The sequence below is a fragment of the Ictidomys tridecemlineatus genome, chromosome 12, assembly GCF_052094955.1.
Source record: "Ictidomys tridecemlineatus isolate mIctTri1 chromosome 12, mIctTri1.hap1, whole genome shotgun sequence".
NCBI lineage: Eukaryota > Metazoa > Chordata > Mammalia > Rodentia > Sciuridae > Ictidomys > Ictidomys tridecemlineatus.
In genome coordinates, this window is record NC_135488.1 from 19,568,100 (window position 1) to 19,595,433 (window position 27,334).

Here is a 27,334-nt window from a genome sequence, read left to right on the forward strand (position 1 = left end):
TAGGTGCCTTTCACCCTGCTGCTTGCCCAGGCCACATGCTCAGGAGGCCTCTTTGCCAGAAGTGCTTGACTGAGCCACAAGATGTGACATATCGCCCAGTGCTCATCACATATGTACATGGCACATTCACAGATGTCTGGTTCTGGTTGACTGTCCTACCGAGGCACAGCTCTGTCTGGAGTTGGTAGTAATCGATGGGACATGTCTGTTGATTTGGGGGAGCTTTCTGGGTTCCTGCTGATGCTGGTACTCGAGCAGGCACTGTTTGTCTCTCAGATGCGGGCACTGTAGTCAGAAAAGGCAGCTGCTGCTCACCATCTTTCAGTGGCCAGTGGACAGAGGTAGGGTGGTCAAAGCATGTGTAATAGTTGCTTTGAATATATATTTGGGTGGAATTACTGACTTATAGGTTATGCAGATTTAAACTTTAAGACCAAATTGTTTTCCCAATAGTTTTCCTTCCCCATGTCCACAGACAAGACTCCATTGACTTACGTCCTTTCCACTTCTAGTATTGTAACTAGGAGTTCTGAATTTTGCAGTTTTTGTGTCTCCTTGTTGGTCCTGATTTGCATTTTCCTCATTACTGCCCATGTTAATTGCCTTCCAGTGCACGCCGTCATATGTTTCCTGTTCTGGGAAGTGTGCATCTTGCCCGCTTTTTTGTCGCATAGCTTATGTTTTTGTATTGCTTTGTAGATGTTTGGAGTGTGGTGGGGGTGTCAGCATCTGCTGTGCTTCCCTTGCCCAAGAAACAGCAGCCTCCTCCTCTGGGCAGAGTGGAAGAGTTGTGCACCGAGAACAGGCCCCGGGACTTTGGCCCCCAGCTCCCCTGCCCTGGTCACTGACCACTGATCAGGCTTGCGGTGGGATTTGGCTTCTAGGCTTCAGTTTTCCTTCTTTGCCAGGATTGTGAAGAGGTGGCTAACAGCAGTCAGGAGTCGCCATGCTGGGAGCCTCCATAGGTGCTCGGCTGCCCTCCCTGTCTGCAGGTGCCTCTCGAGGAGGAGGTCCAGTTGGTGCTACCTCCTGAAGGTGGCTGCCCAGGAGTCAAATTGGAGGGATGGTTCCTCTAGCCTTTTAGCCTTTTGCAGAACTTCCAGCACAAGGAGTCTGCCTTTCTGGGGTGGGCTTTCTCCCTGGCTCTGTGAAGATGACCATAGTTGTATGTGGTCGAGTCACTTTATGGTGGCTTTAGAGACAGAGCCCATGCTGTTAGCTTTAGGGCAGGGGATGTTCCCTTGCCGGCATCCTCCCTTTCTCCATGTGTTGCTTCCTGTCCATTAGAGGCAGCCTGGACAGTGCCTGTGGGGGCTGTGATCTATTCTCACTATGTGATCTTACCCTGACCTGAGGACATGGCCAGTGAAGAGGCCACGTGTGTCTCTGGAGGCCAACCATACCCATAGGGCTGGGTCCCTGTGCTGCCACTCTGGGATTAGTCTGTGCTTCTTCCCAGGTGGCCTCAGGAACTGCTGCTGGGCCTCACATAGGCAGCTTCTCGTTGCTAGATTGCTTCAGCAGGTTCCAGGCAGCCTCAGGGATGCTGGTCTTGGCTGGAGTCGGAGCTGGTGATGTCAGCCCCACAGCTACGGCAGACATGGTGCCTTCGTGCTCATAGGCTCTTGGTCAAGAGGAGTACAGCTCAGGCCCAGTACAGCCACCCTTGGCTCATCTGGTCAAGAACTCCCTGCTTCTTTGCTTGGCCTTTCCATGGCCCACTCAGAACAGGCTATCTGGAGTTTTAGGTTTGTGTGGCATGTAGCCTATCAGCACAGCTACATCAGTCAGTTTCTCTAGAATGTGCATGTGCCAGAGGGAGGTGGATGGTTTCCTCCATCAACTGAGGGCACTGAGCACCCCATGCCAAGTGTCTCCTATCTCCATGCATAACCCAGCAGCAGGGTTTGGGACAGATTTTGGGTGTCATGTTACCAGACTATTCACTCGGTTACATTCATCAAACAAGGATCCTGTCCTGTCTGCAGGGGCAATCAACCCTGGCTGACCTGGTCTGCTGCCTGCTGCCCAACTCCCAGCCCTGCTGGCCCAGCAGGGAGAGGAGGCTGCAGTGAAGGTGGGAGAGGGTCCTTGCTGCAGCCCTGGGAGGGAGTGCTCACACACAGCCTCTGACCATCCTGGTCTTATTTTGCAGGCCCAGTTGACGCAGGCTCTGGAGGAACTGGGAGGCCAGAAACAGAGAGCTGACATGGTGAGTCCTGAAATGGTGCTCAGCTGTCACTGTGTGGCAAAGGGCCGCCCACAGTTTACTGCTTTGATCCTGGGTCTAGAGTCCTATCCCTGTCAGGGCTTGTCCTGCAGGCATGCGTCCTTCCCTGTCTTTGGAAATGGTGTGGAGAATGGAAGAGTGGTGTGATGGAAAGTGAGTTCCAGTTGTGCCAGTAGCAGACTGCTGGCCTCTGCTGGGTAGCTCCCACTGCCCCACATGTGCAGCAGGCGCTGAAGGACGCGTGATGCCAGAGATGCTCAGGTGAGCCATGAGGAGATGCAGTGGGGGCTGGGCTCCTGCTGGCCCTAGCAGCACAGGTGGGGTTGGCCCCAGAGAGGTCTGGTTGAGTCCCTGCTGGGCAGAAGCCCAGATATGGGGCTGAGCAGAGCGGAGACGCCTGTGGGAAGCTGTGTGGAGTCTTGGCATGTTCGCTGTCCACTCAGCAAGTACTAAAGGACAGTCTTGGCTTCTCTGGGGATGCAGCAGCCAGCAGCACAGGCTCCTGCCCTCCTGGCTCACAGTGGAGGGTTCCAACTGTGACTGCGCAGAGAATAAACAGCAAGATCTGAGCTGCTAGTGAAGACAGGACTGCAGGGAAAGGGAGAGGGGGCCAGGGCCGAGGGGCAGGGGATTAGGATGGTGATAGGATGATGGTGGAGGGCCATGGAAAGCAGGGCTGGCTTCGCTGTAGGGAAAATGGCACAGGTGCTGTAGAGAACCTGAGGACCTGCGCCAGGTTTAAGTGGAGTCCTGTGCCCTGGGTGGCGTTTCTATCCTGGAGATAGTGTGAAGCTGGAGGGAACCAGAGCGGAGCCTGTTTCTGGGCACTCCTGCATCCTGGCCTCGTATCCAGGCAGAAGCTGTGAGCCAGGGCTCCGAGGGGGCACTTTTGTTTCAAGTCCTGGAGAAGGAAGTGTTTCCTGGGAGAGAGGCTCCTTCCCAGACCCTATCAGGAGAAGCCAGGAGGGGAGAAGGCTGTCCCTTGGAGATCCCCAGAAGCGCCATCCAGGGCAGGTAGGGCTGGTTTTTCGGAAGTGAATGTGGATAGCAGCACTTAGGTAACAGCCCTGAAGCCTCAGGAGGTCAACTGTAGAGGGACAGCAAGGGGTCCTGGGAGGACTCCTTGCCCTCATGGTGGATGGTGCAGTAGCACGCTGCTGTGCTGAGGCAGCCTTCCAGGAGGGCCAGGGTGGGGCTGCAGGCCAACCACATCTGGGTGCCAGTGAGGAGGCAGGTGGCAGGCCGCAGCACAGCTCAGTGTCAGGAGCATCATTCTTACCACCTCTTCTGAAACCTCCCGCATCCACTCTGGCTGCTGCTGCACTGCGGTTCATAGTCTGCGGCATCCTCCGAACTCTGGCTGCCAGGTTTCAGCATCATGGTGGGCAGCTCTACCCCCTCTTCTTTGGCCTGTGGACATTCCACACTTTGTCCTCAATAACTGAGTCCTCCAGGCAGTTCAACAAGGGCCTGTTTCGCGTTGACTTTGAGGAAGCCAGGGTTGAGGTAGGGGCCGGGTGTTCCTTGAGGACTGGTGCATCCATTTACTGAGCCCCAGGGAGACCCTGATGTTCTGTGTGTCAACATGCATGGTTTCCTTGGTGTTGACCTGAACTGAAATGAGCCCAAGGGCCTTGTTTTCATAATGTGCACGAGGCCAAGAGGAATTAGAAATGAGTTGTGCTAAGCACATGCCAGGCCTGTGGCTTTATGACTAAGCAGCTGGCTGGTCACTCACTGCTGCCCTTGAATTTGGACCCTCTATTTTTCCTCAGGAGCAGGAGTGCCTTGACCCTGACCCCTGCCCTCCCCTGTTTCCATGTGGCTTTGGAGAAACTGCTAACCCTGGGTCTCTTCTCAGGGAGGTGAGAAGATAGAAGCTTCTTGGGCCCTTAGGCCAGAGTAGGCATGGGCAGCCCCTGTGGCACAGGTGCTGCAGGTCTCCTCCATGAGCAGGTTCTGCACCTTGCACCGGGCATGTCCCTGGGGTGCAGGTGGACAGGGTACAGGTTCCTCATGTGGGTTTCCTTCAGATGAATGTTGACCGCAGGTTTTTCTCTCTGCCTCTGACTGCCCAGACCTCAGCTTATTTCTTCTTGTTTATTTTACTTCTCTCTCCTTCTTTCTAGTTAAAAGGAAAATAAGACATGGCAGTGCCTGGGGGCCAGGGGAACAGCATCTGCTCTTACCTCTGACCTTCCCACCAGCGCACCTGGGGCCAAGGGGTATCTGCTGCTAAGTCAGGCCTCATGCTGCCCTTGGGGAGGCTGGGCGGGGAGGCAGGGGAAAAACCCAGGGCCTGGCCATCTGTGTTCAGATCCTGACTCTGCCACTGTTTCCTGTGGGCTGTGTGACTGGCCCCAGGCTCCTCTCCAGCAGGGACTGTCTGTCCTCACTGAGCCTGCTAGGTGGTTTCCCCTGAGCCACAGACCCCAGGCTAGGCAGCCCCATCCTATGGGGCTATTCTCCATGGGAACGTGCTTTATCTGTGCCAGCTGTTAGGGGAGTCTCTGGTCATGAGTGTTACTATGGCTAGTCCTACTGAAACTCAAATTGACTTTTCAGTTTTAATTATTTTAGTAGCCCCGTGTAGCAGGTGGCCCCAGATTGCCCAGGCTGCCTGGGTGATCCCAACAGGACATTCTGTGCCCTTCCTCTCTAGGCGCCTCTTAGCGAGGCCATGTGGGATGCTCTCTCCACCCTCCCGCTTCCTGCGCTCCTGGGTCCCTTTGCTGCTAGCTTGCTCTGCTCCTTTTGTGGATTTAGCTTGTGTTCCCAGCCTTGTTCTTTTGTTCTGACTTGTGGTCTCTTCTGTGCTGGCTCCCAGGGGATGAGGCTGACATCTCTGGCTGGCTCCTCCTCCTCTGGGGAGAAAAGTCCAGAGCAGAGGGGCCATGGGAACCACAGTGGGGCAGGGGGACAGAGCTGTCGACCTCAAGGCCACCCCTTCCATCCTGCTTGCCTTGGGTCTGAGGCCACAGCCATGGGCTCTGCAGAGTGGACTCCAGGTCTCAGTCCCCTGGCTAAACCAGAACCCCTCACTCCTGGAATTCGAAGTAGAATACATACCAGAGTGCTGCTGCCATACCCACAGGACCAGCTCTTCATCCAGAGATGGGCGTGGATAAAGGCAGCCAGAGTTCACTGTGCCACCAGCTCTGCCTCTGAGGCCCCCATTCCCTATGGCAGAGATGGCTTTTGGGGTACTATCTGGCACCTTGGGCCCTCAACAGTGGGGTCAGGTGGCCCATCTGGAGAACTCCTTACGCAAGGTGTCCAAGACTGCTGGGGGAGGCAGCCCTACCTCCATGTCTGCAGCCCCTCTCTCAGCGCATCCGCCAGGAGGAAAAGGAGAACTTTAAACATCTCTAGCTAATTGCAGATGACATGACAAAGGCAGTTTGACTTCCCATTATTAACCAGCAAACCATACTAATTAGTGAACATAAGTACAGTTCATGCTTTTTTCTTTAAGTGCAATTAATATCACAAGGAAAGAAGTCCCGGGCCACAGTCCTGTCACTAACACACCTCATCCTAATTAGATATGGCTAGTGGTGGCTGAAGAGATGAAAGTTTTCATCACAACTATAAAAAGTCCTCAAATATTTTATATACTTGAGAGAGTGAGGATTGAGAGTTTATTTTCTGGTTTAAGAGGCATGACACCCCTCACAGCTTGATGTAAATAAGCATCTGTTTCTCTCAGTTTCCAGTCTCCCCCAGTGGGGTTCTTCTTTGGCTCCTACTCCTCACTCCTCACTCCCACAAGAGCTCTGAGGTAAGTGAGTCTGTCCCAGGAAAGTGCTGTGGCTGCAGCAGAGCCAGGGCTCAACCAGCCCTCCCGTCACCCTAGTCTGCTCCCTCCACAGTCACCTTCATGTACGGAGGCTGCTTGCCCTGGGTAGAGAGTGTTCTACAGAGGGTCCCACGTCTGGGACCTCCAGTAAGGCAGCCCTGTGTCTTGTGTGAAGGCCCCGGGCATCGGGCCCTCATGTGCAGGAGTGTGCCGTCTCTGGAGTCCACTTGGTTTCTTGGAGCCTCAGGCTTCTTGTTATGTGCAAGGAAGAGCTGGACTCATCCTAGGTGGCCTTGCTGGTACACTGTCCTCCTTGGTGCTGATGCCAGGTTGGATCTTGGACCAGAAGCAAGCTGGTTCTTCAGTGTTTGTGACTGTTACCTGTCCATCACGATTCTGCTCTTGTCACAACCTGCCAGCTCGGCCCCCACCGCCCAGCCAGTAACTGTGAGCCCTTCCTGGTAGGGAGACTGGCAGAGCAGTTACTCTATGCGAAGGTCCTGCTTGTGACTGGGCACCAGGCTGGAGAAAATTGATGTTGGTGAGCTCTAGAGGAGAACTGACTGCAGGATGGATGGGTGACACTGAAGGCTAAGGGCTGTCCCCTGGTTTGGGCAGCCAGTTCACTTTATGCCACACAAAGTGTGTCCCAAGTGAGTCTGGAGAAAGGTTTGAAGTCTGAGTCTCTGGCCTCCTTCCACTGGCCTCTCTCCCATCCTCGGAGTGCCCGTTTCACACCTAGAGCCTCTCACGTGCACACAGGAGCAGCCCTCCCTGCAGTGTGGCCACAGGCAGGCACTTTGCTTGCTGAGTTTCTATTTATTTTAATTTTTATTTTTTTAAGTATGACATAGAATCTTTGTTTTCATTTTATTCTTAGCTTTATTTTATTTTTAATTGTTGTTTGTTTAATTAGTTATACATGACAGTAGAATGCATTTATGCACTTTGATATATCATGCACAAATGGGGGATAATTTCTCATTTTTCCTATTATACATGTTGTAGCTCCCTGAACGTTCACTGCCTCGTCCCCAAATTGGAGGGAGAGGAAGTTCCTTGGATGTCTGGCAAATCTGCCTGAATGTGTGCGTTTGAAAAGACCCAGGCCTCTTAGTGCAGCATTGCTGGGGGTGACCGTAGCCTGGTCCTCATTGGGCGCCATGGAGCTGGCACAGGGCTCTCTTCCTGTGCCCATTAGTCTGACTTCTGCCTTTAGTCTTATTTCTGGCGTACATGTCAAGGCTCCTCGGTGCGAGGGAGGACTTTTACAGACTGAGGCAGACAACAGGTTCCCTTTAAGCACCTCTTGCATTCAGGCTAAACTTACCTGATGCAGTATTTACCAAGTGCCTCTTCTGGATCTCACTCTGAAGGTTCAGGGAGGCTGTGACTGTGTCTCAGGACTGTCTCCCTGCTATAACAAAAATGCCACACATTGGGTGGCTTAAAGAAATATAAGGCTGGCAGTTTTGGAGGCTGGATATCCAAGGTTAAGTGTCTGGTGAAGCTCCTCCCTGGTTCTCGCTGTTGCTTAGTATGTTGAGAGGGGTGATCAAGCTCCTGGGCCCCTTCCTTGAGGGCACTGGTCACCCTTCAGGATCTTATCATCTCCCAGAGGTTCCTCCTGAGACTACCGCCCTGGGTGAGATTTTAGCACGTGGATTTGGGACGTAGACAAGCAGTCTGGCATGTTCTCATCTTGAGTGTGGCCAGCCTGTGTCTTCACCTAGTCCTTGCCACCTGGCAAGGGCGTACCCATACACGCTCCCTCTTGCGCTGACCCCCAGCCCCTTGCCTGCTCTGAGTAGCCCTCTTCTCACACTTCTCGTGCTGTCCCTTCTCCTGGAATGTGCTCAGTGTTGCAGAGCCCAGGTGTCCCTTCAGGTGAAGATGTACTTCGCCATCCCTCTTCCCTGCTAGTCCCTCCCTTCATGCAGACATGCTCTTTTTTTTTTAATTGGTTGTTCACAACATTACAAAGCTCTTGACATATCATATTTCATACATTAGATTGAAGTGGGTTATGAACTCCCAATTTTACCCCAAATGCAGATTGCAGAATCACGTCGGTTACACATCCACAATTTTACATAATGCCCTATTAGTAATTATTGTATTCTGCTACCTTTCCTATCCCCTACTATCCCCCCTCCCCTTCCCTCACGTCTTCTCTCTCTACCCCATCTACTGTAATTCATTTCTCTCCTTGTTTATTTTCCCATTCCCCTCACAACCTCTTATATGTAATTTTATATAGCAACGAGGGTCTCCCTTCATTTCCATGCAATTTCCCTTTTCTCTCCCTTTCCCTCCCATCTCATGTCTCTGTTTAATGTTAGTCTTTTCTTCCTGCTCTTCCTCCCTGCTCTGTTCATAGTTGCTCTCATTATATCAAAGAAGACATTTGGTATTTGTTTTTTAGGGATTGACTAGCTTCACTAAGCATAATCTGCTCTAGTGCCATCCATTTCCTTGCAAATTCCATGATTTTGTCATTTTTTAGTGCTGCATAATGTTCCATGGTGTATAAATGCCACATTTTTTTTATCCATTCATCTATTGAAGAGTATCTGGGTTGGTTCCACAGTCTAGCTATTGTGAATTGTGCTGCTATGAACCTCAATGTGGCAGTATCCCTGTAGCATGCTCTTTTAAGATCTTCAGGGAATAGTCCGAGAAGGGCAATAGCAGGGTGAAATGGTGGTTCCATTCCCAGCTTTCCCATGAATCTCCATACTGCTTTCCAAATTGGCCACACCAATTTGCAGTCCAACCAGCAATGTACAAGTGTACCCTTTTCTCCACATCCTCGCCAGCACTTGTTGTTTGACTTCATAGTGGCTGCCAGTCTTACTGGAGTGAAATGGTATCTTAGGGTGGTTTTGATTTGCATTTCTCTGACTGCTAGAGATGGTGAACATTTTTTCATGTACTTGTTGATTGATTGTATATCCTCCTCTGAGAAGTGTCTGTCTGTTCAGGTCCTTGGCCCATTTGTTGATTGGGTTATTTGTTGTCTTATTGTCTAATTTTTTGAGTTCTTTGTATACTCTGGATATTAGGGCTCTATCTGAAGTGTGAGGAGTAAAAATTTGTTCCCAGGATGTAGGCTCCCTATTTACCTCTCTTATTGTTTCTCTTGCTGAGAAAAAACTTTTTAGTTTAAGTAAGTCCCATTTGTTGATTCTTGTTATTAACTCTTGTGCTATGGGTGTCCTATTAAGGAATTTGGAGCCCGACCCCACAATATGTAGATCGGAGCCAACTTTTTCTTCTATCAGACACAGAGTCTCTGATTTGATGTCAAGGTCCTTGATCCATTTTGAGTTAACTTTTGTGCATGGCGAGAGAAAGGGATTCAGTTTCATTTTGTTGCATATGGATTTCCAGTTTTCCCAACACCATTTGTTGAAGATGCTATCCTTCCTCCATTGCATGCTTTTAGCCCCTTTATCAAATATAAGATAGTTGTAACTTTGTGGATTAGTCTCTGTGTCCTCTATTCTATACCATTGGTCCACCCGCCTGTTTTGGTACCAGTACCATGCTGTTTTTGTCTATTACTCTGTAATATAGTTTGAAATCTGGTATCGCTATACCGCCTGATTCACACTCCTGCTTAGAATTGCTTTTGCTATTCTGGGTCTTTTATTTTTCCATATGAATTTCATGATTGCTTTATCTATTTCTACAAGAAATGTCATTGGGATTTTGATTGGCATTGCATTAAACCTATAGAGAACTTTTGGTAATATCGCCATTTTGATAATGTTAGTTCTGCCTATCCATGAACAGGGTATATTTTTCCATCTTCTAAGATCTTCTTCTACTTCTCTCTTTAGGGTTCTGTAGTTTTCATTGTATAAATCTTTCACCTCTTTTGTTAGGTTGATTCCCAAGTATTTTATTTTTTTTTGAGGGTATTGTGAATGGAGTGTTTTTCCTCATTTCCGTTTCAGAAGATTTGTCGCTGATATACAGAAATGCCTTTGATTTATGCGTGTTGATTTTATATCCTGCCACTTTGCTGAATTCATTTATTAGTTCTAGTAGTTTCTTTTTTTAAATTTTTTTTAAAAAAGATAGAGTGAGAGGAGAGAGAGAGAGAGAATTTTTAATATTTATTTATTTTTTTAGTTCTCGGCAGACACAACATCTTTGTTTGTATGTGGTGCTGAGGATCTAACCCGGGCCGCATGCATTCCAGGCGAGCGCGCTACCGCTTGAGCCACATCCCCAGCCCTGAGTTCTAGTAGTTTCTCTGTAGACCCTTTTGGGTCTTCTAGGTATAGAATCATGTCATCCGCAAATAGTGGTAATTTAAGTTCTTCTTTTCCTATTTTTATGCCTTTAATCTCTTTTGTCTGTCTAATTGCTCTGGCTAGTATTTCAAGGACTAAATTAAATAGAAGTGGTGAGAGAGGGCATCCCTGTCTTGTTTCAGATTTTAGAGGGAATGCCTTCAACTTTTCTCCATTCAGAATGATGCTAGCCTGAGGCTTAGCATAGACAGCTTTTACAATGTCAAGGTAAGTTCCTGTTCTCCCTAGTTTTTCTAATGTTTTGAACATAAAGGGATGCTGTACTTTGTCGAATGCTTTCTCTGCATCTATCGAGATGATCGTATGGTTCTTATCTTTAAGTCTATTGATGTGGTGAATAACATTTATTGATTTCCGTATATTGAACCATCCTTGCATCCCAGGGATGAATCCTACTTGATCATGGTGCACAATTTTTTTGATGCAGACACGCTTTTTTCATACTGCCTTTGTGGGACATGATTGTCATCACCACCACCATCATCTCACCATCGCATTTTCCTAGGCACAGTGATCTTAGGGTAGCTAGTGTTTGCTGCTGCACATTTTGTTCCAGTCACATACTCAGTGCTCTGTGTGGCTTATTTTACCATGACCCTCCTGGCAAACCCGTAAGTTGGTCAAATTGTGGTTCCAATTATTCCGAGGAGGGAACAGGCTCAGTGAGGACTGTGATGTGCCCATGTTTACATAGTTAGGAGATAGCCTGCTGGAGCTCAGTCCCAGGTGCCTCCAAACCCTGGGAACCCTGTACTGCAGCCATGAGGTGCCATTTCCAAGTGTCCTGTGAGCTCCACAGAAATGGGGGATCTAGTAGAACTCAGCCTCCGAGCACGGGCCAGGGCCAGGCCAGCAGCTGACTGATTAGATGTGGACATTTAGGAGCAGGTTGTCCATGCACCTCTGTCTCTTCCCATCAGGTCAGCAAAGGTCCAAGACCCTGTCACCTTGCAAGGGTGCACTTTAGAAACAGTAGTCTGAAGTTGTTACCTTAGCCCAGAAAATAAGTTTCCAGTGGCTTAATTTCTGGCCCTTAGCCATAGAAGGTAGGTGGATCCCCACTCACCTTCAGAAAAGTAGAAGAAAAGTTCCTTTGTGGAAGGAGCCCTGCCGCCAGGACATAGATTCTGAGTGGCAGAGCCCTATGCTGTGTGTGGTGTCTATTCTGTGAGACCTTTCTGTGGTTTTCTTTTGCAGAATCGCCCTAGGCATCCTCATGGTTTCTCTTTCAAGTGAACTTCAGAGTCAGCTTCCCAGGGTTCCTAGAAACCCTGTTGGAATTGTGTAACCCATGGGCTGACTCCCATGAGGTCTTTGCAGTATGGACACCTCATGTGCTTCTTCCCCATGTTGGCCTCTCTGTCCTTCCCTCCACCTGGAGGTTCTTGCCCCTCTGTTAGGTGTACTTCTGGTGTGTGTCCCTTGGCAGATGCACTCCCAGGTGTTTGTAGTTCCTTTTGCTGGCAGGTTGCTTGTTTATAACCCCTGCTGGGCTTAGGGGAGGGAGAGGAGAGAGGAGGAGAAGGTGTATGCTTTAGCAGAAAGAACCCCTGTGGATTCTACCAGACAAAAGGTAAAAAGATTTAGTCTATAATCACAAAAAGAAGAATTGGTTAATTTATCTTTAGAAAGCTGGGAGTAATTCCACCAAGGGGCAGGTCTTGCCCTCATCCTAGTTCTAGGTACTCAGTGCTTTGTGATTTCAACTCTGGGCACCTTTGGTGGCGCTCTCTGCTCAGCTCTTTTCCAGCTACCAGTTTCATGCTGTGTCAGCCTTCAGCACTTCTCCTCTGCTATGCTGCTCAAGCCCCCAGGCCCCTCACTCACTGTCCTGAGCTCCCTCTTGGGGTGGAGTGTCTCAGAGAGGGCAGGTGACCCTGCCTGGTGCAGGAGCAGTTCTCCTTTCTCTGAAGAGCCTGCCCTGCCAGCTTTTCCAGAGTCACTTGCCTTCGTTCCTGAGCCCTGCCAGCAGCTCCTCCCGGGTACGTCTTGCCCTCCACACTGCTCCGCAGTCCCAGTGTTGCTTGATCCTTGTGCACCTGGGCTTTCCCTCCAACCAGGGAGCATGGGGCCATGTGGATGCCTGTGTCAACTGCCACTAAGCTCCAGAGAGCCCTTGCCAGGGTAACCTATGCATGCAAGGTCTTCCAAGGACATGGAGCCTCCGGATTAGAGCAACTGCTTGGTGGGGAAGCTCCTTTCCATAGGGGCTTTCATGTTCAGTTGCTTCTCCTAGGTAGATTTCATTGTCCTGCATCCAGCAGGCAGGAAGTTAGCTGTAGACCCTCGCTTCTTACCTGCTGTTCTAGGGAGGAGGCACCTCATTGATTCTGGTCAAGCATCAGAGTCAGTGGAAGCACATGTGCACCGACTTCACTCATCAGGCCCTGGAGCCATTGTTCTTCGAGGGCGGATGGGGTGGCAGGAACCCCCTTAAAGCCTGTTGGCACTCCTCCATGTGCCAGGTAGCACTGCTTCTAGACATGCACTGCTGTTGATTTTATTCTGTTTCACCTCTCAGTACTGGCTTCCTCCAAGTCTCGACGGCTCTGCCTTCTGCTGCCCTAGAGCAGAGGCACAGTTGGCTCAGGACTTATCTGTCAGTGGCCATGTACCTACCCCAGACCTTCCAACGCTGGCAGTACAGCACTATCCATCCCTTTGGAGCTTAGTCACTCTGCTCTGCAGAGGCCTCCTCCCTAGGGTGGCACCAAGGACCACTTCAGAGCAACGAGCTGGCTGTCCCGGGTGGAAACTATTGGGTTCTAGCGGGGCTTCTTTTTCTGACAAGCAGTTATTTCCCAGCTCAGGGACTGGCTGTGCTTAGCTGGTGGTGTCTGTGTGAGCTGTCACTGGCTATACAGCTTCTTGTAGCCCATGTCTCCCTCCAAGCTGGAATGGAAATGGTAGCGAGGGCTTAATTTAAGATCCCTCCCTCACCTTACCAAGAAGCAGAAGCCTCTCCAGAGACCCTCCTGGTGATGGGCTGGACGTAGAGCAGGATGGTGGCCTCTGGGCAAGGTTCCCATCCTGATCTCAAAATCACCTCTTGGAGACATGAGCCATTTCTTCCCAGATTGTGCCCTAGGGAGCCCGTTGTGGCCTCAGGGCCTTCTAAGACCCAGCACTCGGTGTCGCCAACACTCCAGTGGTATTTATCACAGATGAAGACTCACATATGTCGTCGAGTTCCCTATTCAATGGTCTTGGCATCCTTGTTAAAAAGCAACTGAGTCAGGCACAGTGGTGCATGCCTATAATCCCAGCGACTCAGGAGGCTGAGTCACGAAGATCGCAAGTTCATGTGACACTGCATGGGTGTGTGCACATGGAAGAGCAATGCTGCCTCTGGTGCCCAGCAGTGGTCACGTTAATTAGAATTGCTGTTGAGTGTGGGGGAGCAAGTTGCCCAGCTTTTCCACTGGTTATTACTTTGTGGAATTAGGTAAGGCCTCTGGGATCAAACCATGCATCCTCTCAAATTAAACTGGAATACACAGTCTCTATTTAAAGATTTTGCCATGTGGGGGAGGCAGCCATGAGCACTATTAGCATTAAAGTTCCATGAAGCTTTGGGGCTAAGGGCACAGCTGGCAGGCTAGGCTTGCGCAGAGAGGAGGGACCTATGGACAGGAGCACCAGGCAGGTTTAGGGCACTGGGCTATCATGACCTAGGGAGGCTCCTGGGCTCTGTGCTGGTGTGGGCAGCTCTCACAGGAGTCCATGCCTGGTTCTGCTGCAGTCTGGGTTTTATGCCATCTGCTTGGAAAGCTCCACCTTAAAGTGTTAGCTGTTTCCTGCTTTGGGTATCTGGACTGTCCTGGCCTTGGCCCCACTCTCTACTCCTCTCCTAGAAAAACTGCAGTTGTCCTACCTGAAATTCAGTTGTTTTCATCTTATTTGCATGTACCTTTGGATTGTGTAAATCAGATTCAAAATCTGGTCTGTAAGATCAACCAAATTGATAAACCCTTAGCCAAAGCAATCAGGAAAGAAAGTGGGAAGACAGAAAGTACCATATCAGGAGTGAGAGAACTAACACTCATTTTATGGTTTGTTTTTTTGTTTGTTTGTTTGTTTTCAGATTGGAGCCATCCTAGTGGGTGTGAAGTGGTATCTTATGGCTTTGATTTGCACCTCCCTGGTGGTCAGCGTGTGCCTCCATGCCCGGCTCCATTGCCCATTTTTAAACTGGGCCATCTTTTTGTTGATGAGTTGCAGGAGTTCTTTGTGCATTCTGAATACTAAATCTTTGTCAGGGTTATGATTTTCAAATACCTGCTCCCTATCTGTAGTGTGTCTTTTTATTCTCTTGATAAAATGCTTTGGTTATACAGAAAGTTTTAGTTTTGATGAAGTCTTATTTTATCATTTTTTTTCAGTGCCATATCTTAATAAGTCATTGCCTGATCCAAAGTTAGGAGGATTTACTCCTATGTTTCCTTCTAAAGAGTTTTGTAATTTTACCTTTTACATATAGGTTTTAATCCATTTTGAGTTAATTTTTTAATATGGTGTGAGGTAGGGGGTCTAACTTGATTCTTTGTATGTGGATGTTCAGTAGCCTCAAAACCATTTGTGAAGAGACTCTTCTTTCCCTGTTCAGTGGTCTTGGCATCCTTGTTAAAAAGCAACTGAGTCAGGCACAGTGGTATATGCCTGTAATCCCAGCGACTCAGGAGGCTGAGGCATGAAGATCGCAAGTTCAAGGCCAGCCTCAGCAACTTAGTGAGGGCCTTAGCAACTTAGTCAGACCTTGTCTCAAAATATAAAAAAGGCTGGGGATATGGTTCAGTAGTTAAGTACCCCTTGGTTCAATTTCTGTGTTATGGTTTAGGTCTGAGGTGTCCCCCCAAAACTCACATGTGAGACAATGCAAGAAGGTTCAGAGGAGAAATGGTTGGATGGTAGGAGTCTTAACCTCATCAGTGATTTTATTCACCTATAGGAATTAATTGAAGTGGTAGGTGTGGCTGGAGGAGGTGGGAGTTGGGATATCGCTACAGGGTATATATTTCATATCTGGAGAGTGGAGTCTTTCTCTGCTTCTTGATCACCGTGATGGGAGTTCCTTCCCTGTACCACCCTCTCCCGCCATGATGTTTAGCCTCACCTCCAGCCATGAGGAATGGAGCTGGCCTTCTGTGGACTAAGACCTCTGAAACTGTGAGCCCTCAAATAAACCTTTCCTCCTCTATAGTTGTTCTGGTCAGATCCTTTAGTCAACAGCAGTGAAAAAGCTGACTAAAACATTCTGGTACCAAAAAACCAAAACAAAACAAAATCAAGTGATCGATCATAGGTATTTAGGTTTATTTTGGGACTCAGTTCTGTTCTGTTTATCTTTCCTTATTCTATTGCCGGATTGTTTTAATCACTGTAGCTTTGTACTAAGTTGGGGAAAATCTGTCAACTTTATGTTCTTTCCTTTAAGATTGTCTTGGCTATTGAGGGTCTCTTGCAGTTCCACATGAATTTTAGGATAAGTGTCCCCCCCCAATTTCTGGAAAAAAAAAGTTTTCATTTGGGATTTTGACTGGGGTTGCATTGAATCTGTATGTAACTTTGGGAAATCTTACTGTCTTAACAGTAATAGTGTTCTAACCTGTGAGCATGAGCACAGAAAGTCTTTACTTATATTGAGGTTTTCTTTTAATTCCTTTCAGCAATGTTTTATAGTTCATAGCATTACAAGTCTTTCACCCTCTTACTTAAACATACTTGTATTTTATTCTCTTTGGTAATATTAAAAATGAAATTGTTTTCTTAATTTCCCTTTTGATTTGTTCATTGCTAGTCCATAGAAATGCCTCTGGATTTTTTTATGTTAATCTTGTATTTTACAGTTTTGCTAAATTCATTTATTAGTTCTAATAGATTTAATTTTAGAGGTTTTTTTTGTTTTTTTTTTTAACATGTGAGATCAATGTTATCTATAAGTAGTTTTTACAGTTTGAATGCCTTTTTTTTTTTTTTTGCCAGTGACCCTAACTGGATTTCAGAACAGTGCTGCATAACCATGGTAAAAATGAACATCCTTTTCTTGATCCTGATCTCAAGAGAAAACTGTCAGTCAGTTTTTCATCATTAAATATGCTGTTAGCCATGTGTGCTCATCTTTGTCCTTTAACATGTTATGGAAGTTCCTTTCTATTCCTACTCATTGAGTACTTTTATCTTCAAAATGCATTGGATTTTGTCAAATGCCTTTTCTGCCCAGTTGCCCAGCCCAGCCCTTTATTTAAAATAAATAAATAAAAATTTGTAGTTGGATAGCATGCCTTTATTTAATTTATTTATTTTTATGTGGTGCTGAGGATCAAACCTAGTACCAGGCAAGCGCTGAGTTTCTTTTTCCATGGAGTAGTCTAGTTGGACTGGAATACTCTGACATGTGGATCTCCATCTTCTCTATGACTTGTTCTTGTGTGTGACTTGGCCTGGCAGGGTATCCCTCGATCCTGTTGGCCCCAGCATCCCCCTTGAGAATGAGTAAGTTGTAATGTCCCCTTCCTTGCCTCCTGCACCTGCAGTATTTGGGGTAGCAACATCTGTACTGGTCCTAAGTGTGAGTAAAGAGGAGAGTGATCTATATGTACTGTGTGTGTCAGTGTATGGACTTGGGCACAAGGTCACCAGGATTCATGGCAACGTCCCCTGCGCCTGTGGGGCCGCTGCACTGCAGCCGCTCTCAGGACTGCTGGCTGAGTGGGTTCTGCGGGAGCTGCCGACACTTGCACCTCCTGCCATCCACACAGGTTTCTGCAGTGATGAGTAGCTCGTGGCTGAGTTCTGAACAAAAAGAACTGGTACTTCCTCAGCACGACTACAGCTGCTGCTCTGAAGAATGTGCTGATACTAACAGTGCACAAGAACATATTTTGTGATTTTTACCAAAGGCGATGTTTCTCGGGCTATTCTCAGATAATTATAAATAGCTTTGGCACCAGTGTGAATGTTGGCAGGACGTTCAAAAGTTGTGCTTAGTGCAAGACAGGTCTTCCTTCCTCAGGTATGTCCAGTGCATTACGGGTGGACTGCTTGGAAGTGCCAGTGGAGACCCTTTCTTGTCTGAGTGAAGCGCTGTCCTGTGAGCCCTTGTGTCAGCGCATGCAGGTTTAGGGTTGTTAGGAAGGCTGCCGTGTGGAGCAGGCTGGGTAAGTGCTGAGTGCTGTCATTCCAGCTATTTCCACAAACTGTGCTCTTCAGCTTTTTGGCCATTGTCCTGATTGACATTTTTCTCATCCATATGATAATGGTTTGGTCTGGGTCAGGAGTGAGCAGACTTTGGCCCACAGGCCAAACCCAGCCTGATGCAATTTCTGTAAGTAAAATTTTCTTGGAACTTAGCTGTACTGGTTCACTAGCAGCTTGTGCACTGCATGAGCAGAGACCATGTAGTCTGCAAGGTGGAATCCATAGGCCCTTTCCTGCAGAAGCTGTCTGACCCTGGTCTAGGTGATACATACAAGTGGCAACACCTTCAGTTTCGGGTTTGATGTCAACTGTAAGCCTGGGCTCTTGTGTCTGAAACTAGAGCCAGAGTCCTGCCACCTCTACTGAGGCTTCCTGAATAGGGCCCCTAGCCTGACAAGACATAGCATAATGTGGCGGGGTCTGGGTCCCCCAAGACCTGGCTCTTGGTAGACCCAAGAGGAGCTCAAGAGGCAGCACTTGTCGCTGTTGCCCTGCACACACCCAGGCCCATTCTTGCCCAAACAGAAGCTATCAGTTGAAACCAGAGTTTGGGATGAAACTAGATTCTTTGCTTCTGCTAGGGTGGGTGGGGTCTGCATAAGCTGAGGGCCTCTGTAGCTGAGAAATGGGTTGCAGTTCTTAAATGGTGGGCTCTGCCCTCCAGTGTTACAGCAGACCTCAGCAGCTCACCACCAATTTCTTTATGAGTTCTTGTCTCACATATTTGAAGAATGAAATCCACTGATGAGGATGAGTGCAGATAAGAGTAGGATTTATTCAAGTCTGAGTAGAAACAGAACTTCCAAAGAGTGAGAGGGGACCCTAAAGTAGTTGCTGCTTGCATGTGCTAGTCAAGGGGTTTATATAGCACTTGGGTCAACGTAATTAGTCCAAATTAATGTTATTCAGTGTTTGGAAAAGTATCAATGCTACTGGTTAGCCCTGCAATCCCATTCGGGTCTGACCCACTTCTGTTTTCCCTGCCACTCATGGGGAAGAGGAAGGTCAAGGTCGGCAAACCATGAATGCACAGGCTTTCTGGGCTGTGGTGCTATGTGTTGCAGGTGTCTGCACTGTGCCTGGGCTGGGGCACCACAAGATGACAGGTCATCATGTCCTGGCTTGCTGTGCTCTGATGTGGCGGTCTCTGCAGGGCCACAACCCATGCTTTCCACCTGTGCTCCTGCTTACCTGGGCCACCATTCTGCAGCTCCACCATTGCTTTATTACCAGTTTTTGGTGGAGATTAATGAGCAGGCTAAATGACTTGGTGGCTAGGGGGGGCCATAGCAGAGGGATACCTTTGCTTCATCCCGGTTTATGAAACAGGTACCCAGGGGAGACAAGGGACCCTGCTAATGGCCCCTTCCTGCAGCGTGGTCAGAATCCACAGAATAGGCCACGATTATGAGGCTACCCACCCCCAGTTACATCTGTCCACGCTGGAGGCAGAGAGGCAAGGTGGTGAACTGGCTCCAGGAGCCCATCATCCCCCAGACACAGCTCGAGGAGTTTCCTCATGGTATTCTGCTGCTGGGAAGCAGCATAGGAGGCACGCCATGTGCAACTCCATGGGCCACCCGAGTGTATCCATGCTGCAGCCTTCGTGGTAGTGTGTGTGCTGTTAGGTTCTGCCCATGCTGGGAATGTGTGTGTTTCGTGTTTACTTATGTTTTGGCAAACAACATATGAACTTGGTGCAAAGTGAAGAGAGGGGAGAAACAGGAATAAGTGGTCTTCTGCCAGCCCCTGTCCTCCAGGGTGTTTGGCAGATAGGTTCGTTTGCTGGCCTCTTCAACTTGCTGTCTGACTTCTTCCATAAGCAGCCCTGTGATAAGGCTCTTGGGCCCGTTTTAGGGAATAGACAAAGCAGAAGCCCAGAAAGTTCTCTGTAATTTGCATCTGGGTGAATGGTGGGCCAGGTCTCCATTTCTCCGTGACTTCACTTTTTCTGTCATTTTCAGAACAGCCTGTCTAGGCTCGCTGAGCTCTCCCTGGGGATGGGCATGTTCCTTCAGCGGGTCCTGAAGACCTGTATCCTGTGTGGCTGCTGGCAGGGACATAGTGGTGGGTGAGGAGCCCTAGTGGTGGAGCACATGGGTGCCTGGTTTCAAAGGCTGGTCAGCCTCCCTCTCCCCTGCCAGCCAACCTGGGTCAACTCCTGCTCCTGAGTCAGAGCTTTCAGCACGACGTAGCCCCTGGTGTAGTCCCCAAGGTGCTTGAGCCCAACTTACTGAGGGACTTGCTGCTACCACATTGGTCACTGCCCCAGGGCTGCAATTGCCAGCTCTTTTCCACGGGCCCGTGATTCATTTGGACCAGGCACTGTTGGGAATCATGCCTCTTAATCTAGAAGAGCCTGTCAGAGAAAGGAATATCAATTTGTATATTAGCCTCAGAGATTGCAGTTGGGCAGCACAAGCCCTCTCTTTAGGAGATTAAATTTGAGTGGAACAGGAGACATTCAGGGTAATGTGCACAAATTGCTCTTTGGCCATGGCAGGCAGTGAGCCCCTGCCCCTGTGCCCTGCCTACTGTGTCCATGCTCACCTGGTGGCCTGTGCTCAGGCCCAGCCTGTTAAAAACCTAAGAATATCGCTTCTTTGGGGTCTTTGGCAGGGAGGAGAGCTTCAGTGTGGGGCTGTTTGATTCTAAGGCATTTGGCAGAGTCTCTCAGAAGGCACAATCCAATTAGTCCTTGTGTTCACTGTTCTTTTAAACCGACTCTAAACACAAGTTTTTCTCAGTGAAGTATGAAATAGGTAGTTGCAGCCTGCAATATTAATGCATTTTCAATTTTTTCTGTCCTTCGTTTTGGCCAAGTAATAGCAGCGTGGATTAGCTTGGTGTGTCTGAAAGAAAGCTGGTAATGGATGCTATCTTGGTGTAGGCTGGCCTTCAGAGTGAGGGCAGGTCCCCTGGGACCTGAGAAGCCTCATGTGCAATGTACTGGGGCCCAGAGAGGAAGAAAGACAGGCCGTGGCCACACTCAGCGTCTATGAGTTTGACTGTATGAGTGTGAGAGCTCTAGACAGTGAGTGTAAGAGCGTGTGTTGGATGGGGGAAGAAGGCCTGGGTCGCCATATGGGGCAGGGCAGGTTCATCTGTTGTCTATCCCCTGCTCGAGCCTGTGCCCTGACCCAGGGCCTGTAGTCTAGGGTTTCCCACTTGGCATTGAAACCTCGAAGACAGGTGGTCTCATCCACAGGTGGCGAGTGGGGTGCAATCTGTGAGAGCGACCCCAAGGACCTTGTGTTTACCCTGCACCCACCTACCCAGGTGTGAGAATCCAGCTGGCTTGGTTATAGCCTCTTCTGGGCCTGCCCTGTGGAGCCCCCAGATTGTTGCTGAACCTTAGTGATAAAAGGACAAGGAGGAGGATACGGGGCATCTCAGGGCTTCCTTAGCGTGGCCCTGGCTGCACAGCCAGCAAAGCCCCATGGCCGATGGCAGGTAGTTAACGCTGAGAGCTGTTTGCTGGGTCACTGGGAACCCTCCTCAGGTCTCATCTCAGTATCTTTCCACACATTGCCTCCCTTTTAAAAACTGGTAGGTTTAGATTGTTTCTTAAATGGGGTGGCTAGTGTGTTGAGTCTAGGTCCTCTCTTCCAGTGCTGGCTCAACTCCCTGCATGTGTACTCTGTCTGGCAGAAGCGACAACGGGAGCTAGACAGTGTGTCTGGGCATCAGGCTCCTGGGAGGAGCTGGTGTCCCAGTTCACCCTGAGGCTGGACGGAGGAGTGGGCTGCAGCTGCAAACCTGAGCCCTGGGTGTATCTTGATGGCCACTGTCTCGCACCGCGGGACTGGAGGAGGGTGATAGAGTTGTGAGCCAGCATGGCGGCGTGGGCAGGGCGGGCCTGTGGGTGTGTGAGGAGATGGATTGTCTGACAGGGCTGGGGAGGTTTTCTGGTATAGGCTCAGGGGGAAGAGAATTGGCCCAGTGAGAAGAACAGAGCTGAACGTGTGTTAGTTATGAGTCTAAATTACAGATTAAAATTAAAGGGCTCCATGTTGGTGTTGAACATAAATCACTCCATTTCCGGAAATCATTCAAAAGTAAGAAGAATGAAAACCAAAACAACAAAATAAGAACAGAGCTAAGTCCACACCCTAAGCAGAGACAGGTGGCCCCGAGTAGAGGAACACGTAGCAGCATGTAGGTATGGGCACAGGGAGCCGCCAGGGCACGGCGCGCAGGAAAAGAGCTTAAGAGGCTAAATGACGCTCACCTTGCTGGACAGGACCTCATGAGAGGCAAGAACAGGCCTTGGTGAAGTGGGTCCCTTGGCCCTGTGTGGCTCCCAAGATAGCAGGGAGCTGTGTGAGGGGCCCCTGCACCCTGTGCCTGAGCAGAGAAGAGTAGTGGTCGCTCTGATGAGAGTTCACAGCTTCCCCTTCTTGCTGGAGACAAGTAGTGGCTCTTGATTGAATTCACAACACAATCAACAGGTTGGATTAAAGAAAAGAAAATGGCCCCAGCCCCTCTCCAGTGTGACCTCATGCTAAACTGGATGTGATAAAAGTCATCTTGCATGATGAGCATTGAAAATCTGGATGCCCATTTATGAGACAGAAGGAGAGAAGCAGGAAAAGTCACAGAAAAAGAAGTAGACTTCGAACATGTGATTGTATGCACACATTTTGCCAAGAAGTAAAAGCTCATGATCCAGTAGAGTGTGAGTGCCCCCAAAGCCAGAGAAGAAGGCCATGGACCTGAGGGCCTTGAACAGGAGAGGGGCAGGAAGGCAGGAAAGAGGACAGACTGGAGGTGCACAGGAAGGTAGTACCCCCGGGAAACCCGCCACAAGAGCTGCACGGAGTTAAGAGAATAGTAGCAGTGTACCTGTTACACGTTCTGGTGTCAAAGGGCTTGGATATTTAGTAGAAAGTATTGAGATAGGAGAGGAAGGGAGAAATGGGTTTCTTATCATTAGTAGCTGAAATTGAAGACATACCCTAAGGAGAGCATTGAGTTGTTGAAGTGTGTTTAACTGGGTGTTAGTGGTTTCCAGAGGAACAAAACCTGTCGATTCATTTGTCTGCCTGGAGAGACTAGTGGTTTGATTGGTTATGAGGGATTGGCTCATGTGATACGGAAGCTAGGAAGTCCTGTAGTCGGCATCTAAAAACTAGAGACTTAGAAAAACTAGTGGTGGAACTCAATCCAGGTTTGAAGGCCTGGTCCACGAGGCTGAGATGTCCCAGCTTAAACTGGGAGGCAGAAAAAGAGAGCCTCACCTTTTCTTGGTTCTGTTCGGCCTTTGGGGGGTTGGATGCTGATGCTCATGTCAGTGTCAGGGAGGACAGTCTTCTGAGTCCACTGATTCCAATGCTGATCCACCCCGTGGCCTCAGAGACACACTAGGATGTGAGGTTTCACCTGGGCACATCTGGCTCAGTCATGAAATTAACAGTGACAGACACCACAGAGGTGAACAAGAGATGGGCCAGACAGACACTGCACAGGACATGTGATGAGCACAGCCTAACACGGGGCGGTATAGGCACAGTACCAGAGAGCCTCTGCTATAAGAGCAACCAGTAAGAAAAATACAAACTGTTCTGAGTATCAAAACTTAACACATAAAACAGTAAATAAGATTAGAATGCCACGGAGGGATACAGTTTTTATAAGACAGGAAGTACAAGAACATACACAGAAATAGACACACATATATCAAAATATAGGTGGGTTAAACTCTTCTATTAAAAGGAAAAGACTTCCTGATGAATTACAAAGCAAAACCAAGAGGCTGAAACATGTGGGTTGTGGGGCCATCTGTTAGTCCTAAACACAGAAGCAGGGGTTGTCGTTTTGGTCATGTTCAAGTCTAAATTCCAGCCATAAAGCAGTGTAGAATACAGGATGGATATCAGTGTGCCAGAGAACAGCGCCACTGTTCAGGAAACTGACATGTGCAGAGGGGCAGGGAGAGACGGTTGAGGATGTGAGCAGCAAGTGAGTTTACCTTCTTGTCTGTGACATAGCAAGTTGTATTGTGAGTCCCCAGTCCCCAGAGTTAGAGGACACATTCTTTAAAGAGTGTTCGTAGAAAATGTCCATAGATTAATCACACATTGGGTAATAAAGAGAAGCTTTATAAACTTTATAAACCTTTGTAAATTCAAATAAAACCTCTTCTAATGGTGATGTGACGAAATTTGAAGTCACAAACAAAACTAGAAAAAGAAAAGGCTCCTATTGCTTGGAAATTCAAAAACAAAACAAAGACAAACAGAACAAAACATTCTGTCTTAATTCTTGGTTCAAAGAAGAAATGCAATTCAAAAGTGCGTAAAATCTAGAAAACAATTGTATTGAAAGCAGTCCTCATCAGAGCCAGTGGAAACATCTAAATTTATACCATGGGACAAGAAATCATGAATATACATGGACTAACCTCCAGCTGCAGAAGTCAGAGATGCAGTAAAAGAAAACCCCAGTAAGACAAAAGTTAGGAATCTAATGGTCAAAGCAGTGGTTAACAGCAGAGCAAGAAGTAGTAGAAATAATAAGAGTCCAGGTGCCTGTTACTTGAAATGAAGCCAATAAAATAGATGAATTATTCACAACTCGAGTAAAATGTAATAGCATCACCACCCAAAATAAGAAGCAGGACTAATTATGTTCAAGCTTCTGGCTGGGGAAGGCTTAGAAAGCTTCCGGTGCTGAGGACTCTATGTGGCCCTGGGGCCCCCACACCCTACACAGAATATTCCCAGCTTGCACCCATGGCTTAGACCTCTCTGCATATGTCAAACCTCTATAGTAAGGTAAGTGACAAGTAAAAAATAACCCTAAAAAGAATATGGTTTCTACATGACTTCTGTGGAAAGAATTATGAACCATATTGCAAGTCCTTTTAAATAAACACAAACATCTGGAATAGATAATATTTTCCTAGAAAGTTTCTCATCAATTCTGAACCCAGAAAAGAAAATTCTAAACAGGCCACTTATTAAAGAGCAAAGTTGGCACGAAATAGCTCCGGTTGTCTTGCTGCCCTCTCCCAACAAAGAGAAATGGAAGATGCATCAGGCGGAGCCAGTTTCAGGGAAACTTCTACCAGATTCTCAGGATAGGCACCTGCAAGGTATATGGACGGCCCGAGTATAGAGGAAGGGGGAGGGCTCTTTGGTAGTGAGCAACTGTGTCGGTAACAACTGTGGTTTGCACAAGGCCTTGCACAAGTGCACACCTCACAGAGGAGACATGTTAGTGCATATTAGTGTCAGCATGCTAGGAGTGAATGTCATTGGCAAGTTGAAATACATTGTCTTGGTCCATCGGTAGCTGCTATCACAGAACACCAGAGGACAATAATTTATAATAAACAGTTATTTCTGCCACCTACGTTTCTGGAGGCTGAGAAGTCCAAGGTCAAGGGACCACATCTGGCAAGGATGAGAAGGGTAAGGGCACCTGAGAGCTACACTGAGGAGTGGCCAGACTTTGTTAGCAGACAGCCTCTGAGCTGCAGCTGCGGCACAGTTTCGGGCTCCTTCTAGGCTGCTCCTTGGAATCCTGGGGCCTCCTTAGCTAGCCCATGTCTGGGTGGAGAGAGGAGGTTAGCTCTGAGTGCATGTCCTCTGGCTCCTGAGGTCCCTGGCCAGTGGCTGGCCATTGACAGTACCCATTCTCAAGCCTGAAATTACTGGGACTCCTCATATCCACCACTCCCTAACCTTCCCACCCTGATGTGTCCAAGTGTTATTACAGTTCACTTTCCTCCTGGAGGAGGCCTTCAGCTTCTGTATTCTATAGAGGAATCTGAAGTAGCAAAAGAAAGAAAATACTGTGACTGTTCATTCAAAGCAGTGGCAAATTTAGAATATGTTCTTTCCAGTTACTGTGTCCCTTTTTGCCCCAGAGATTTTGGTGTCTCTCCACATTATTCCCAGAATGACTGTGACTCCATGGCTAATCTGCAGACAGAAGTGTTAAGGAAGGGAAAGGGTGATTTTTGCAAGAGGTAGCATGCTGGTGGCCTTGCAGATTCAGGCTGCTGGGATTCCCAGGAAAACAGCCCCCCGTCCTATGTTCCCTAGCAGGAGGAGGGGATTGGGTCTGGGGAACCTTTGAATGGTGCTTTTGGGACCTCTGGGGCCAGGCAAGGTTCTAGGCTCTGTGCTGTCTGTAGGCCTGCAGAGCCCCCTGCACCTGCTGACCCTTGGCCCTGTGTTTTCTCGCAGCTGGAGATGGAGCTGAAGATGCTGAAGTCCCAGCCGGGCTCTGCTGAGTCGAGCTTCCCGTTCTGCAGAGAGGAGGTGGACACACTCAGGTACGCTGTGCTGGGGCTGGGGCTGCTGGCAGTGGGAGTCTACTAGAACCCCTTCCTCCACTGCCTCCTGGATGGCATTTTGTTCCTCAATCACATTGCATCCGCTTGGGTTCCTCTGCAGGGACACTCATCTCCACTGGGCTGGACCTTTTCCAGTATCCTTTTCTTGGCCAGCACTGGCAGACAGCTGGGCCTTGCAGCCTCCCCCATGTTCAGGAGCTCGCAGACACTCTTGTCGGGCATCTGGTAGGACCTGCCTTTGCTGCCAGCAAGGTAAAGCAACAGGCCCATCTTCTTGGCTTGTGCAACTCTAGAGGCAGCAAGGAATTTATGAGCAGTGGAATACTGGGAGGTGCAGATGAGGAGAACTGCTTACAGAAGCAGTAGCCCGACCAGATGTGCTTTCTGTTGTCAGCTGGGCACCTTTGTCTATTATTCAGGACGCGCTCACTCGCCCTGAGCTACTGTTTTCCTAGATGCGCTTCCTGCACCTGCGCCATCCAGCACCCCTCACTTCTCTGTAAGCAGAGACCGCGGGCTGAGATTGTTCCCAGATCTTATTTCCTTTCTCCCCAAGACATGTCAGGGTCCTAAAGGAGATCCAGATGTGTGGGTGGGGTGCTGAGCAGCCCCTCCTGACTGTCCCCTGATGCACACTTCAGCCCTACCATTCAGTTTCTAGTCGAAGTGGCAAGTTTCCAGTTCTGGCATCTCTCATGGGAGACAGCAACTGTGGATGCAGAGTGAGTGTGGCTGAGTGGCCGTGCCTGGGGAGCCTCCCTTCTGCCCTAAGTGTATGCCATGGACCAAGTGTCTGGCATCCAGGGCTTCTCACCCAGGGAGCTGTTTCTGGTGAGTGAAATGAGAACAGACCTGGGAACCAGGACAGCCCCAGTGAATACCAGGTGGCCCTTGGTGAGGCCACTGGTGCTGGAGTTTTAATGGCCCTCCCTGGGTTGTGCAGCCAAGGCCCAGCAGACTGGGACAAACCCTGGTACCCAGGGCTAAAGTGGCCTCAGCTGTTTCTCCCCTGTGGGTTCCGTTTTCTCGTGGGTAGTGTATGGATGACCCCAGCTTTGCAGGGTTGTTGAGTAAAAGCAAGAAAATATGTGCGCTGCCTCTGGTCCAACCAGGCCCAGAAGTGTTGAGCCAAAAACAGTTATGGTCCCTTCCAGGTTTGAGGTTTCCTCCCTCATTTCTGAAGCATTTCTAATATATGGACGGAGGCCTTATAAATAGCACTTTGGGGACCTGCCAGATCCCAGGCTGTTTGTTTTGCGCTCGTTCCGTCATTCACTCGGTAGACACCGCGTGTGCGCCGTGGGCACCGTCAGGGCTCAGCACTGAGGATGATGGAGTGGTGAGCAAGACGCACACTCTCCGTCTTCATCAGTTTTGTGGTTTAATGGGGACTTGGGGGGACATTATTCACAGGCAATCCTGGCTCTGTAATTATGGATGGAGAGGAATGTGGTGGTGCTGTGAGAGCAGGTGTCTGG

General features: G+C 48.8%; 1 protein-coding gene across 2 annotated transcripts in view; it reads left to right on the forward strand.

Moving 5' to 3' along the window:
* The window catches only part of LOC144369095 (mitotic spindle assembly checkpoint protein MAD1-like), a 270,352-nt gene that overhangs the window by 182,883 nt on the left and 60,135 nt on the right, over positions 1–27,334 (forward strand). The window contains exons 8-9 of one of the 2 annotated variants that reach the window (XM_078028153.1): positions 2,156–2,212; positions 25,747–25,835. In XM_078028153.1, the coding sequence (XP_077884279.1) occupies positions 2,156–2,212; positions 25,747–25,835 (146 nt within the window). The remainder of the gene's footprint in view (positions 1–2,155; positions 2,213–25,746; positions 25,836–27,334) is intronic. The other variant, XM_078028154.1, reaches the window with a different exon arrangement.